A 14,235-nucleotide genomic window follows, 5' to 3' on the forward strand; every position below is an offset into this window, starting at 1 on the left:
ATGCTGCTTCCCCTACAGTATTTCCACTGCACACTGATTTTTGACTTCTGGAATTCATTATGCACTGATTTGTAGACAATAACAGGGGAATCTCGCAGAAATAACAGGAAAACGAAACTAATTTGAGAAACAGCATACAGAAAATGACTCAGAGGATGCTCTGAGTGCAGCATCCTTCCTGGATCGCTATTTTCGCTACCCTCATTTTAAAAAGGGAGTCATTTTTCCCCTGATGACAATGTCAGCTGCTTCCCTGGGACAGGCAAGGAACTCATATTTCTACCAAATGAAAGGGACATTCCTCATGGTTGACAGCTGCTTCTCCTGGGGTGCTGTATCTGTCCCACCATGTTTTTTTTTTTTTTTTTAATTTCCTAGCTGGAAGCCTTAGCCTTAGACACCTGGTTGTGCCTGTGAATTGGTACCCAGTCTTTCCCTGCTACACCTGCCCACACCGTGGGCCTTTTCATAAACTCTGCCTTCTCAACTTACATGCACTCCCACAGAGTCCTATACATAAGACCTTTGATCTGAGACGGCACATGGGCAGGACTTCTGGAACCATCTTGGGATGTATTTATGGCTATAGAACTTAATCAGAAGGACCGTTGCTCGGTTCGTGGGTGACCTGCTATGTTCTCAGTTAATTCAGGAGGGGAAAACTAGCAAGCCAACAGACCAACCTCAAAGCCATGGAGCTAAGGAAACTGCACCCCCTTTTGTAATCCAACAGACAAAGGCAAGCTAGACCAGGCCTGCCAGGTAGAAACAGAAGAAAAAAAAAAGCCTCCTTTCTTTCTATTGTTTGGTTATAATCTTTTCTCATTACTAATTACTGGTTTCCCAAATCTAAATAATTGCTAAAGATGCAACATTCAGACATCAATGAAGAACTTCTTGGTACAAAGCCAGGTTAGACAAAGTAGAAGAGAGAGGAGAGACTGAAGCTCCATTCATCAGCTGGGGTGGAGGTGGGGGGGTCACAGAGAAAGGGGGTGAGAGGAAGGCTGACCGCCCCCCCAGACCCGTGTGAAATGCCAAGGAGGCTTGGGGCAGCTGACCCCCATGTTCACCCACACCCTGCATAGGCCTGCCCCCACCTGGGTTGTCTGCTATGTGCACTTCTTTCTGATGAAGATGGGACCACTGTGGGACAGAGCAGTATCCTGAACAGAGGAAGGGGGAGGGAAGACTGGGACAAGGTTTAATCCTCAAATTTATCTCCATGGGTACACGGTATAACAGGAAAGAAGTTCCAGGTGTCTGCACAGCATCATGTCTGGAGATAACAATAATGCACTGTGCATTCCAAAAATGATAGAAAATTCTTTGAACATTTCCACTGCAAAGAAATAACTCCTTGTAAGAGATAAACACGCACACCTACATTTGAACATCGCACTGATATACGAACATCTCACAGGGTATAGATGTATCAAAATATCACATGGTAGCCAATAAAGCTGTATGACTTGTGTGTGTGGATTCAAATTTGCTAAATATCCAGGTGTGGTGGTACACTGGGGAGGTTGTGGCAGGAAAATCACCACTAATTCACAGGTAGCCTGGACTACATAGCAAGACCCCATCTCAAAACAAAACAAAACAAAACAAAACTTCAATATATATATGTGTGTGTGTGTGTGTGTGTGTGTGTGTGTGTGTGTGTGTGTGTGTTTCCTAAGTCACGCATGAAAACCTCAAAGAAACTTGGGGTTTGAGGAGCAAATAAAGAAAGGAGAGGACAAGGTGTGGAGCGGAGAAACAAACACACAGGAAAGAGACAGCAAGAAGCAAGACAGAGTCCTGCTAGGAACCCTCGGAAGCCTTTAGATCTGATCAGGGTGTACGGATAAAGCTGAGCTCTGAAACAAATGCAGGACAGAAACACAAGGCAGGCCTCTGCGTAGTGAAATGATGTCATAGTTTTAGGTCTCATGTAGGTCAAGTGGCCTTGCAACATCTGGGCTGTTTGTTGCTGAAGCCCCATTAGCATCCTTCATCCTGCTGGGCTCAGGCCAGCTGGGCTCCTCGTGGGGGGAGGGCGGGGGAGGGGGGTGAGCACACCTCAGTCTCCCTGCCAGCTGGACTCTCTCAATGGCAGGCATCTCAGGAGAAAGACTGCTCTCATGCCCAAGTGCTGACCTTGAACATAGCCACTTCTCCCCATCTGTCCCTCATCCTCAACACAAGCCTCTCCCTAAACTCTGGGCTCCTCACTTACCTAACAGTCACACGAACAAAGAAACAAGAACCCCTCTAGAGTCCAGGAAAGCCTACCAGAGACAGTGAGGGTCCAAAGACCCAACCAAAACCACTGCCCACCCCCACTCTCCAAAAGACAGACTGCTATGAGGTGAACTACAATCAGAAGTCATGCGGTTAGGAAAGAGAAGCAAAGTCAAGAGAACACAGCAGGACAGTCCCAGTAAAAAGCTATTCAAGTTCGCAGAGAGACACTGGCTGAAGCAATTTACCAAGTTATTAAATATGCAACACTGTTGTATGCAGATCATATGCAAATATGAATACCAACCTCCGCAGAGATAGGCCTCGCTTTGCTTTCTCCAGCTTCTAAAGCAAATCCAATTTGGCAGATGAGACTCGAAAGCAGCTCTGTGGTGGGCTTTAATGTGTTTCAATGCCTCAGCATCTGCCCCCGGGCCCCCCAAAGGTACCTTCAACCTTAATGTGTCTTGTTCACAAAGAACTGTGTGACCTGGGAATGAGCTAACCCTCACTGGGGAGTCTGAAAAGATTCTATCCTCTGTCTCCCAGGTGGAAACTGAGAAGCCCCTGAAAGGTCACAAGTGAACTGTGACCTGTTAGCTCTTTACCTTCCTCGGACTCTCTCCAATGCCTGCCCTGTCCCAAATATTATTTAAATAAGATAGCAATTGAAAGATAAACGGAAGACTTAACAAAAGAAGGTTGCTGTGTTACTATAAGGGGAGGTGTCACTATAAGGAGGGGGTGAGGCTAAGTTGGAGTCTCCATAAATATTTGTTTATTTTATTTTTTAAAAAATAATGTTTTCTTCAAGGATTCTTAAGCCTTTCAGGAAATAGAAGTTTGAGGAAAGTGATGGAGGGTAATAGATTGTATGGCCTAAAAAAACAACTGGGGCAGAAGGGTACATAACCAAGGGCAGAGGGGACGAAGAAATGCAGGAGAATCAGCCAAAACAAATTGTGTATAGAAATTCCATAATGAAATCTGTTACTACGTCAATGTTATCCTAGTGTTTAACCTGTATGTTCATTTTAAACAAGGAAAGCAAACAGGACTGGAGATATGGATCAGTGAGGAACGTGCTTGTCATGAGGTCATGAGGGCCCACATTTGGATCCTCAAGATCCACATAAAAAGATGGACTTGTAACCCCAGCCTTTCAGGGACAGAGGCAAACAGATCCCTGGGGCTGGTGGCCAGCCTGTTTTCTGGGTTCAATGAGAGACCCTGTCTCAAAAAATAGAGTCAGGGCTCTCGCTTGCACCCACGCATGTGCACGTGCACCCACGCACAAGCGTGCATGCACAGGAACACACCCGAAAACAAATAACAACAAAACCCAGGGGTCTGCGAGCTAGTATTCGCACTCCATCTGGGGTGAGCTGCTCCCTGCTCTCCGCTGCAGGCCTTGGACACCTACCCGAGCCGGAAAGAACCAGAAGAAGAGGTTGCTGTTGTAAGTCTGGTTCACCGTGATGTAGCCGGCATAACTCTTGTCGTTCATTCCAGGGAACGGACTGACCATGCTCTTCCTTTGCCCTGGTGAGGGGAGAGAAAATACAGGGAAGGATTAGAGAACATGTTCTATGAGCCTGCCCGGGCTGGGGGAGACCTTTGCGGGCATCAGGCCAAGATGAGAAGCTAAGAGGGGGCCGACATGAGGGGAACTCAGAACACAGGTTCCAGCCCCCTCCAGCGGCTCCCAGACTTCCCATTCACAGTGAGGCCAAGGTCAAGGGAAGGTGAAAGCGGTTAGGATCCAAGTCTTTGTAGTTTTCTTGTTGTTAGTACCTCGGGTGTTTCCACTTCGCCCACTGAATGGCAGATGCGCCCACAAAGTACAGGGAAACGGACTAAGCAGCTGGGACTCTTGGGGCAGCCTATGGGCCCCACCTTTTTAATAGGGGCACGAAGTCTACTGGTCTCTTATGGATCAGGCCTGAGGGGTCCCAAATGGCTAGAGGCAGGTATCCAGTGACCTCTTTGTTATGCAGGGTGCCAAGTAGAACAGGGACGTTGTGGGAGGGAGAGGCCCTTATTCCAGCAAAGGGGACAGGAAATGAGACAGAGGGCATGGCTCAGTCATGAGTGAAAGCCTCAGATGAGCTGATGCTGATGGAAACTAAGAATTGCAAGGCCATGACACCAGAAAAACAAAGAAAGGTTAGGTAATTTGCCCAAGGTTCCCAGCATTGAAGAAGAACTGAGGCACCCAACCCCTCCCCAGTAGCCGCCGCCAGGTCACCAGGCTGCTTCTGACTGCCTGCTATTGGAAGATCCACTGAGTCCTAGGTATAGCGGACAAGAAGTGAAAGAGAAGCAAAGAGGAACAGGGCAGAAAGGGAACCAGTAGAGGGCATTAGAGCATGTGGGCAGGAGCAGAAGGGAGGCCTGGGAGGAAGAGAAATGTCCTTGAGGGAAGAATCACTCCAGAATGGTATATCACTCTGAGACGAATTAAACAGGAGACGGTTTGAGAGGTCAACATGCCACCAACTAATGATACTGTGGTGGGCATCTCTGCCCTACCTGGCAGCCAGCCACATCACGGACAGAAAAAAAGAAAAAAGAAATCTACCATAGTAAGACTAGTCAAACACACAGGAAGTAATGTTAAATCCAGGGCCTTTCTCCCACATACCACAGCGTTGAAGCCGTAAGCTCCGTTTTGGAAACAGGCATGCCTTTCCAAGGAGGCACACTTCTGACCTCTTTGCTTGTTTCCCCCAGCACAACTGCCTGGCCAGCTTTGTGACCCTAGGAGGCAGCAGCCAGCCTCCCCTGTGCTGTGGTTTCTCGACTAAGACAGGCGCATCCCTTATGGGTCTGCAGGACCACGGAGTCATCATGTACACCCCTGTCATCATGTACACGCCTGTCAAGAGAAGCCAGCTTAGGGGCTCAGGAGATCGCTCCATCAGTTGCCTGGCAAGCATAAGGACCTGGCTTGGATCCCGGGGACCCACATAAAAGAGTCGGCGTATGTGATGGGTGCTTGCAATCTCAGTGCTGAGGAAGCAGAGGTAGGAGGAGCCCAGGGGCTTCCTGGCCCGGCAGTGTAGCCAAATCAGTGTGTTTCAGACTGATCAGAGACCGTGTTGCAAAGGAAATGGATACTATCACTGAGCATGGCACCAGCATTGTCCTCTGGCCTTCACGCTAAGGCGCATCCATACACATGATCCATACACACAGGGGGAAAGAAAAGGAAAAGACAAAGAGGCTGCCTTGCACAGAGCATAGCTACTGTTGTCTGTAAATGTCCTGTGGTGATTGAGATGAGGCAGCAGCTGGGGGAGGAGACAGTGATGACACAAAAGATAGGTCTCAATGGGAAGTGGTCTGAGGGTCCAGCGGGACTAGCCTGCTTTTGTCGGACAGACCTGGTTTATAATCCCTGATGAAGTCACTTACTTCATCTCCAAGAATGTCTTTCTTCTTGAACAAAATGTACACACTGATTACCCAACTACATGCTTTCTGGGAAGAACAACAAAAAGTGCTCATGAATGTGCCTAGGAGGGAACCTAACATAAACCAGGGTGTCAGTCTACAGGAGGTGGGTCTCGTTAGCCTGTGGGAAGTTATCCCTAAAGGAAGCACAGATGTCTGGAAGCTTTGCCCAGTTTGGGCTCTCCCAACTTGTCCCAGGCAGAATTGCTTAACTAGAGCCCCCACTCAATCGCCAGGGGCACTTGTCTCTCTTGTGTCTGAATGTCCCCACCAAAACTCATGTTGGGAACTGAGTCCTCAATTTGAGGTATCAAAAATTTAGTATTTGAGAACCAAGCTTTGGTGGGCGATGAATGTTAATGCAACCATCAAGGGTGGGGCCCTAATCCAACAGGGCTATGGCTGTATCAGAAGAGAAGAACCACAAGTTAGGACCTCCTGTCTTGCTATGATGGCCTGGGCTGGTCCAGGGCTCTATGAAGTGACCATATCCAGGATGGCATCACCAGATCCAGCTTCTGACCTTGGACTCTTCAGCCTTCAGAACTTCAAGCTCAATAACCTGTCATTGTTTATGAGTTGCTTGGTTTGTGTGAATCAGTTGCAGCAACAGAAGTAACAAGGGAGAAAAGGGAAAGGGCTGTAATGAGAAAAAGCAAAAGAGAAAAAAGAAATACAATGTTCTCCCACAACAGTGGTTTGAATAAGAATGGTCCACATAGGCTCGCGTATTTGAATACTTAGTCTCCAGGCACTATTTGGGAAGGACTGGGAGGTGTGGCCTTGCTAGATGAAGTGTGTCACTGGGGTGGGCTTTGAGGTTTCCATCCCCACCGCCCCCATCAGGTTATAACTCTCAACTATTTCTCCAGCACCATGCATGCCTGGCCCACACGCCTTCCTGCTCCATCCATGATAATAATGATCTAAGAGCCTCTGAAACTTTAAGCAGGCCCCAGTGAAATGCTTTCTCTTACAAGAGTTTCCATGGTCGTGGTATCTTGTGACAGCAGTCAGTGTTAACACTGACTAAGACACTGGTCTTGCCTCAGCTCTAACTCTTCCCTCCACCCATCATTTCTCCCTCTTCTTCTACCCTCAAAGCAACGAAAGATCACACGCCAAGGTGGGAAAGCCATTAAAATGCTGAAGAGATACCTTAAGCAAGTCTACTAACCATCATCTCAACATCAGACAAACATCCGTTCCCCAAAAAGAATGAGCAAGAATTAAAACTGAGTCTGGAATGAGTGAGTTACAAACCAGAGGTCCCGGGCGACATGGGATTCAGGGCAGAAGACAGAGAAGAATGGGAGAAGTCAAAGTACACCGAGAAAAAGAGAAAGTGGGTAATAGACAGGAGCTGCGGGGGATGGACTATGGGCAAGAGACGATTGGATCAATCTGTCTCTGAGACCTGAGCAGCACAGGGTCTGCAGGCTGGCTCTAGATGGATTTGCCTGCTCACTTGTCCCTCCCTCCTGGGAATGCCTAAGTCACATCTCTACTAACTTGTACTTAAACATGTCCTGTCCTTTTTCTCCTCCAGCTGAAGCTGTAGGAAGGCAGGGAATTTGTCTTGCTTAATCTCTGAACCCTTGGGACATAGCATGATGGTTCACATACTTAAGACACTCCACAAATACTCTTTAATGAATGAATAATAATGAATGGGCAGATGAATGAATAAATGTATGGGCAGCCACTGACACTGCACCAGAATTAGTGTTTCTACAAACCCCTCTGGAAGACAGACCTTGTCACTGTCTTACCAAATCTTGAAGACTCCTATTCAGTGGAAGAGTGGCTTTGCCCCATTTCATATGTTAAACTCCCATCCACCAAATCACAGTAAGATAACCAAGAGTTTCCTCAAGTAACATGGATTTTAAATATGCTTTTTGTGCCTTTCATCCAACAGACTCATCTGTTAATGGAGTATGAAAAACAGGCTTCCGCATGCAGTTTTTAATCTTTCTGTCCCTGTGACACACAATATAAATGTTTTAAAACCCTGAAGGAAGAAAAGGAAAAAGGTTTCTTTGAAACCATCTCACTTCCTTCTCCTCTGTTTACTGCTGTCGCTAGGATTTGTGACATTAACACTCTGAGAACAGTTGGAGTGTGGCCAGAGAAGGAGTCAGCCAGCCAACTGTGGTATACATAGATCCACCCCCAGTGTAGACAGCACAATTCCATTCCACAAGCAACAAATTAGAACCCAATACCAAACTATCCTTCAGAATTTGCAAAAACAAGATGTTTGTAAAGATGCTCAAGTTCTGCATTTATTTTATTCCAGAACGTAAGGATCTATTTTAGCCTCAGAGAAAGCAAACATGCAATTACAATTATGTAAAATTAAGCTAGCTAATTGGGTATTAAAAAATTAAAAATTCCCCTTGTCTTTCTTTGAACTACTGTTTATCTCGGCAATGTTCTGTTGCGATGTTAAGGCTCCCATTCCTGCAGCTTTGACAGATCCCATTAACAGCAGGGATTTAAAGAGGGAGCTGACCATCTGTCCATAGCTCCCTGAACTTTCAGGAAAGCGGATGAATAAAATTATCCTTAATTATATTGTCGGGCAGCATCTGAGTCCCCAGATGCGCCGGCTTCTGGATCTACCGCTCAAACCCCATCCAGATTCTGAGTGTGAAACACCACGTTAGCAATAGAAGTTACATATCAGTCAGTGTCGCCAATGCTGCCACTCATAAGATGCAGATCTGCCGGGCTTGCTACCAAGGCATGAAAGAACACACACTTCTGTGTGTGCACATGATGGTGGTGGAAGGCCAGACAAGCAGCAAGGGGCAGGACGGGATAACTCGTTGCTCGTGGGAATTCTGCAGTGTTCTCCACTTGGTTCTGCTACATGCAGGGCACAGACACATCATGGCGTCTCTGACTTAATGTTTTTGCTTAGCTGCCTCCCTTATTCAATGTGCACACAGACCCTCTTGGGCCATTGGTTTCTTATCTATAGCTTCGAGTCAGGAGATAGTCACTTGGCACAGCTGTTCGTGGTGTGGCTGGCAGGCAAGAGGTTCTAATCCCAGATCTGCCACTTCCTGATTTTACAGCTCTGGGCAAGATATTTATTTTCCTAGATCCTTGGTTTTTTCATCTTCACAATGGGGACAATAACTATATGTTCTTTTTAGGGTTGCTCTGAGACCTGCTTCCCCTTTGGGTAAATCCTGTAAGATGTCTGAGTCTCCACTTTCTGGCATGAAGATGGGTAAGACTTGGTTACTGTGACCTTTTCTGTTTAACATTAAATGTTTTTCCTCTTACTTATTAATGAGATGAATCTGAGCATCAGTCTCAAGTTATTAAGGAAGCCGAACCGAGTGCAAACTGATACTGCGGAGTCAGGTGTACTGATGATGTATTTCTGACTCAAATACATCTTTATATGTGACCAGGTGGCCGTCTTTCTGTGAATCTTGTGCAGAAAGTGAAGGTGAATCTTTTTTTTTTAAGTGTTCGGATTACACAGTGAAGGCTTTTCACCTTCTTGCAGCAAAGAGTTGGCAAAACCTCATAGCTTGTGCAGACTTCACTTCGAAGCCATGAAGGCAGGATTCAAACAGCTTGATTATTGAGAAATCAGAAAGGGTGACGGCCTTTTGACTGTGAGGACACTTCCAAGGAGCAAACTGTGCTTTGTTTTAAACGTCCTTGTAGAGTATTGAGACTTACTTTTGATCCCATCACTTTGCTGAAACTTTTGGTCTCGTCCATCCTCCATCCCATCTGACCCTCCAGCTGCTCTAGGCAAGGCTTCGGTCCTGGACAAGTCCCTCCTCTGCAGCTCTCCCACCCAGTCCCTGCCAGCCACTCCTCAGATCCCACCTCACCCGCCCCTTCCTTCAACAAACACTCATTGTCTGTCTCCTCTTTGAGACCCTTCCTCGGCTCTTTCTGGCCACCAGCCCAGTCTTCTGCTTTCATTGTACAAACAGTTCCTCAGCACCAGAGGCTGTGTACTATTTGTAGCTCAGGGGTCAACTGAGTTCCCACAAATGAGGGTTTTTTTTTTGTGACCACAGTGACTTATCCAAGGACCAAGATGCAGTAAGAGCAAAGGTGACCACACACGTTAGTCTAAGAAGACTACAAGTGACTTCTTTCTATTAACTGACAGGTATTAACCCCAGGTGGTCTCTTCAGGAAGCCTATGCAAATACTAAGATTTTTGAATAAATTTACAAATACAGGGGTTTTTCTCAGTTTCTTTCTCACTAGATTTCCCTGATGTTCTTTCCAATTGTGCAAGCTGTTAAATCTCCACTTTACTAACAAGGAAACCTAGGTGTGGGTGTGGTAACATGCCAGGGGAGAGGCACAGCAGAGTGGGTGGAGGGAAGCCCTGTGAGTATGGGGCCCACATCTGTCAGCTGGCATCCCTGTGAATTCTGGCAGGTCCTTGGACCTCCTACCTCAGGCTCCACACTTGAGCATTCCTTACTTGCTTGACAAGTGTGAATGAGTTCATGACAGGTGAAAGGTACAAGGTGCAAGGTTTGTAGTGGCTTTGCCAATACTGTCCCACTGAGAGACACTCACTGGTTTTATGACGAGAAATACTTAAACATATAAATATTCCTTCCCCAACTACCTCATGTTAATTTCCAATCCAGATAATACAGGACATTGGGTGATATCTTCTCAGTTCTTGAAATAAAACAACTGAATAAAATGCTGGCGTGTATTTTTCATCTTGGGTGCTAGAGGATAGCTTTTAAAACACCATTGAGTAGAGAGCAGTAAAATGAAATAAAACGAACTTTAAAAGGTAGCAGCAGTTTCCTGTGCAACACTTACCCTCCTTGATCTTCCCGTTTTTGATGTATGGGCTAAGAAAAAGAGGCTGTCCTGCATCCCCCTTGAAGGACTGGGAAACAAGGATACTTCGGTATACTGCATGAAACAGTCCATCACCAGGGCTGACCATAAACAAGATCAGTGAAACAACCATCTTCCACTTGGCACGAACCATTTCTTGTTGGCCTGGGGCAAGAGCAGTAACAGTCCATACGTGAGGCAGGAGTCATTCTTTGCCTGGTCCCTTTACATGCACCAAATCCATTTGTTTGCTTAAAGAAGAAAACAAACACAATTTTCCTACTGTGTATAAAGGCACTGTGCTGAACACAGTGGATGTCACCAGGAGGTAAGGCCAACCCAACCCCTGTTGATCCTGACCTCAGCCCCCTAGAGGAAGGTTCTGCAAGGGATTCACCATGTACTGAGAGGGCAACTATTGTATTTAAAATTATGGCCTGAAAAGGAAAACCAGTAGAGAATTAGGAAAAGCCTGGAAGCAACCAGGGCTCTAAAAATGATCACTGAGTGAGTGAGTGAGTGAGTGAGTGAGTGAGTGAGTGAGACCATTCCATCACTGCAGACTGGCAGAGGATCTAGGGAGCATTTTAGGGGGGGATGACCTAGGATGACAAGGTGGGTGGGAATGAAAGGAGATGGGACTCGGGCATATGGGAGCAACAGAAAAAGCACACTCCACCTGCCCATCCCATCCCACATCCCCACCTTCCACCCCCATTCCCCAGCACCAAATATACAAGAGGTGGTTTAAGCAAAGGGAAGACCATGGGCATACAGTGCCCTTTGCAAGGGATTTAAAATAAGCTACTGGGTTGGTTGGTTGGTTGGTTAGTTGGCTGGCTGGCTGGGTTTGTTTTGTTTTGTTTTGTTTTGTTTTGTTTTATTTAACATCACTTTGTCTCTTACAAGTCTTGTATCCAACAACAAAACAGAAAGAAGAGATGGAGGATCCTCTAAGTCCCTTGGCTCATTGTCATCTGACAGGCAAATGAAGGGATCAGGCCCCACAAAGCACATGCATGCCTGCAATCTTAGTACTTGAAAGTTGGGGTCAAAAAAATCAGCAGTTTAAGGTCATCTCTGGCCACATAGTAAATTGTCACTATCCTGGGCTACAAGTGTAAGAGACAGGATGTATCTGTGGAAGAGGGTAGAGAGATGGTTTAGACATCAAGGGCTCCTGCTACTCTTCTAGAGGACCAGAGACTTCATCCCAGTAGCCGTGTTGGGGGCTCATGACCTCTTATAAGTCCAGATCCGCTCTTCTGGCTTCTGTTGACAATAGTACACATGGGTGCACATAACCTCACACAGACAAATGCACACACACACACACACACACAGAGAGAGAGAGAGAGAGAGAGAGAGAGAGAGTTAAAAATAAAAGTAAATCATTTTTTTAAATGAGAGATGAAAAATGAGAAAATGAGCAACAACCTTTAAATGTATTGTTTGCTGAGAATTTTCACCAGGCAAGTCATCAGGATGGCTTGAAGTCATGTGGGCTGCCACTCAGGCTTTGCACAGACACAAGTCCTGTTTGCAATGGGCCTTTCCATGGATTTTCCATGTATTTTTACCTGATTTGCATCCCTGAGTAACTCCACCAGAAAGGCAACAATAACTGACTTCAAAGTTAGGTAACAAAACTAGACTCAAGATGTTGTCTCATGCAAGGATATGACGGTAGAGAACCCAGCATCTGATTTCTTCTTGCTCCCCCATGTTGGGGTACATGAAGCATGACTTCAGGGGTGCAGGGTATATGGAGGGACACATAGCTTCTGTGAAGGGCTGTCAGATGCTGTTCTCACTTAAAATCTTGATTTACTTCAATCATAGGCTTTCTTCTCATTACATAGAGTTTTCACATACTGCATTAAAACACTGTTCCTCCTGGTTACTGAGCTTTTGCGACCCACCATCTTAGATCTTCCACCGGAGGCAGATAGATGCCTTTCCACCTTAATCCCAGCCTTGCCTAGGGTATTACAGCAGCTGCGCCTGCCAGTCCCTGGCTCCACACCATTGCTACCTAAGCATGATGGCTACGCTTAGTTTTAACTTCTGGTTGGAGTGGCTTTATTTTAGAGCTGGGAATGGAACCCAGAGCCCTTGCACAAGCAATGCAAGTACGCTGACAGTGAATTACAACCCTGGCAGCTAAATGTTAAACAAAATATTGTTCAGTGAATAAATACCCCATTCACTCAGGTTTCTGATTATAAAGGGAAATATACAATTATGCAAACACAATGCCTGCTTTTGATTTTCTGTGCTTCAAAATGTCAAACCATTAGAACATTTTAAAAATGCAAAATGTGTACAAATCTATTTACCACATGTTTAACACAATCCAACTTAGCATAATACAAAATACTGGTTGTGGAAAATTTAAAAGGGTTCTCAGCAACATTTTCCCATTGAGGTAAGGGTTTATAATCATAATTTGATTGAATATATGACCCTTGTCATATCTCTCAGGATTAACTTAATAGAATTCTCATGCTTAATGTAAATAAACCCACTCAAATACAGTACACAGCTAAAAATGATTTTGCCTGTTATTGACTATAATAAAGAAGCAAATGATTTTAGAAATTGAAATTAAGTTCTCAAGAGGCCCAAGGGTAATGGCCACTATGGCATTGTTAAGATATTGTTTTTAATTATGTGAATTTGTTACACCAAGGCTTTAATAGCATAGCTATCTTCAAAGAATGGCTGAAATCAACAATTCTACTGATTCAGAAAATAAAAAAAGCATAGTGTTAAAAAAATAATAATAGAAAATACTCTTCCAGGAAGAGGGTCCCCTGAGTAGACACAAGAAACCACCCTGCTGTCTAGTTTCCCTGTCTTCCAGCAGCAAACCTCCAGCCCCCTTAATGGCACCATTAATATTTAAGCAACCACTATAGTCACAACACTGCCTCAGAGAGCAGAGCTTCACTCAACAATGTTTTTAAAAAAAATGGTGGAAGCAAGCTTGCTTTAATTGACATAAATTTAGTACACAAAAGTAAGAATTAGGTCAATTTAGCAGAGTTCATTAACATTTAATCAAGTAACTACTAAAGTCACGGTGCTCCACGTCAATGAATTAAGGCAACAGTATACTTCATTTCACAGTTCTCATTTAACAGAATTCCACAACTGCTCAGCTGTCATCTCTCCTAAGGGGAATGAAAGCCATTAGCATGAATGGAGGAGTGTGACTTAAAAAAAAAGAAAAAGGAAAAAGAGACCTGTGTTGCTTTTGCTGATCCGAAATTGGACTAAATCTCTCATCTATTAAACATTGAGTTCTCTCTGAATGAATAAACCTATACTACAGAGAAGTTGTGACTCACAGATGTAAGAAGAGGGGGAGAGAGAGAGAGAGAGAAGCAAAGGAAAAAAATGTCTACTGACCACACATTCCTACTTGAATGAATACGAAGGGCACATAGAAAGCTCCAGTCTAAACCATCATAACAACAGGTTTGAGGAAGAGAGTCCTCTTGGTGTTCAGGAACACAAACATGAGCTGTGCTCCAGCCAAAGTAGTAAATCATCAAGGCTGTTCACCAGTATGTGTCAGATAACGACCACCACTAAATAAACCACCACTAAGTTACCATTGGAGCCCATGTGTCATACATTATGTTAAACCAAGCTCTTCAACTCCATGGCCTTTAGGATAAGAACACAACA

At 45.1% G+C, this 14,235-nt stretch overlaps 1 protein-coding gene across 7 annotated transcripts in view; it reads right to left on the reverse strand.

Annotated features, from left to right (window-relative positions):
* Cpvl (carboxypeptidase, vitellogenic-like) overlaps positions 1-14,235 on the reverse strand; it is a 105,553-nt gene that overhangs the window by 90,983 nt on the left and 335 nt on the right. For 3 of the 7 annotated variants that reach the window (XM_006506619.3, XM_006506617.2, XM_006506613.2), the window contains exons 1-3: positions 13,954-14,223; positions 10,519-10,704; positions 3,653-3,771 (exon numbers count right to left, since the gene is read on the reverse strand). In XM_006506619.3, the coding sequence (XP_006506682.1) occupies positions 3,653-3,771; positions 10,519-10,704; positions 13,954-13,960 (312 nt within the window). In that variant the 5' untranslated portion in view covers positions 13,961-14,223. Of the gene's footprint in view, positions 1-3,652; positions 3,772-10,518; positions 10,791-13,953; positions 14,224-14,235 lie in introns of those variants that run through there. The other 4 variants (XM_006506615.4, NM_001289714.1, NM_001289713.1 and 1 more) reach the window with 2 other exon arrangements.

This window comes from Mus musculus, chromosome 6 (assembly GCF_000001635.26).
Source record: "Mus musculus strain C57BL/6J chromosome 6, GRCm38.p6 C57BL/6J".
In the NCBI taxonomy this organism is placed as follows: Eukaryota; Metazoa; Chordata; class Mammalia; order Rodentia; family Muridae; genus Mus; species Mus musculus.